The following is a 659-nucleotide window of genomic DNA, read 5'->3' as shown; positions in this document are numbered from 1 at the left end:
TCGTCGTTCGGAACTTCAATTTCGTGTTTGCGGGGCAATCATACCAGTACTCTGATGGTGAGGCTTATGATTAGTGCTCGCGGTACACAACCGAAGTAGTACTACAGCAACAACGAAGGCACTATTGAAAATCCTCATATCAATGTCATGTCACATGAATAGTGCGGCCAGCCAGTAGCTGGCAGCCACTCATATGACTGGCTCGATCAAGAAAACGACATAGTCAACCACCGGCAGGCATGTATTCGTGGTTGATTGCTTTACTCAACAACCCAATAGCATGCCCGCAGAAGCGAGCTGTGACAGCGGAACGATCCCTCCTCGCCATGTTCTCCTCGCCATGTTCTCGAGCCATGTGCGCGCGGTCAGGAGATATGACGGGGTGAGCGGGAGCAGCGGCCGCATGGATGGGTGTCGCAGAGGCTTGGTTCTGCATGATGCCCACGGAAGAGTGACACGGTCAGCAAAACACGAGCCTCATCGTTAGAGTACTGGCATAATTGCCCCGGTAACACGAAATTGAAGTTCCGAACGACGAAGTCGATTTTCCTAAAAGGACGAAATTGGAGGTCTGAAGGTATACTCGACGAAATTGAAAGTTCTATGTCAAATTCGAAGGTTCGAAAGTCGAAATTGAAAGTTCTATTAGAACGAATTTG

At 49.2% G+C, this 659-nt stretch overlaps 1 protein-coding gene across 1 annotated transcript; it reads right to left on the bottom strand.

Annotated features, from left to right (window-relative positions):
• Positions 1–223: 223 nt before the first annotated feature.
• On the bottom strand, positions 224–436 carry Pmar_PMAR014986 (hypothetical protein; the record flags this gene model as incomplete). Its single annotated transcript, XM_002766470.1, has 1 exon — positions 224–436. One exon carries the CDS (start codon positions 434–436, stop codon positions 224–226), a length of 213 nt encoding a protein of 70 aa, XP_002766516.1.
• Positions 437–659: the final 223 nt, after the last annotated feature.

Source organism: Perkinsus marinus (assembly GCF_000006405.1).
Source record: "Perkinsus marinus ATCC 50983 genomic scaffold scf_1104296972834, whole genome shotgun sequence".
NCBI lineage: Eukaryota > Perkinsozoa > Perkinsida > Perkinsidae > Perkinsus > Perkinsus marinus.
Note: the sequence above shows the minus strand (reverse complement) of the source record. Positions and strands in the feature narration are given on the sequence as shown.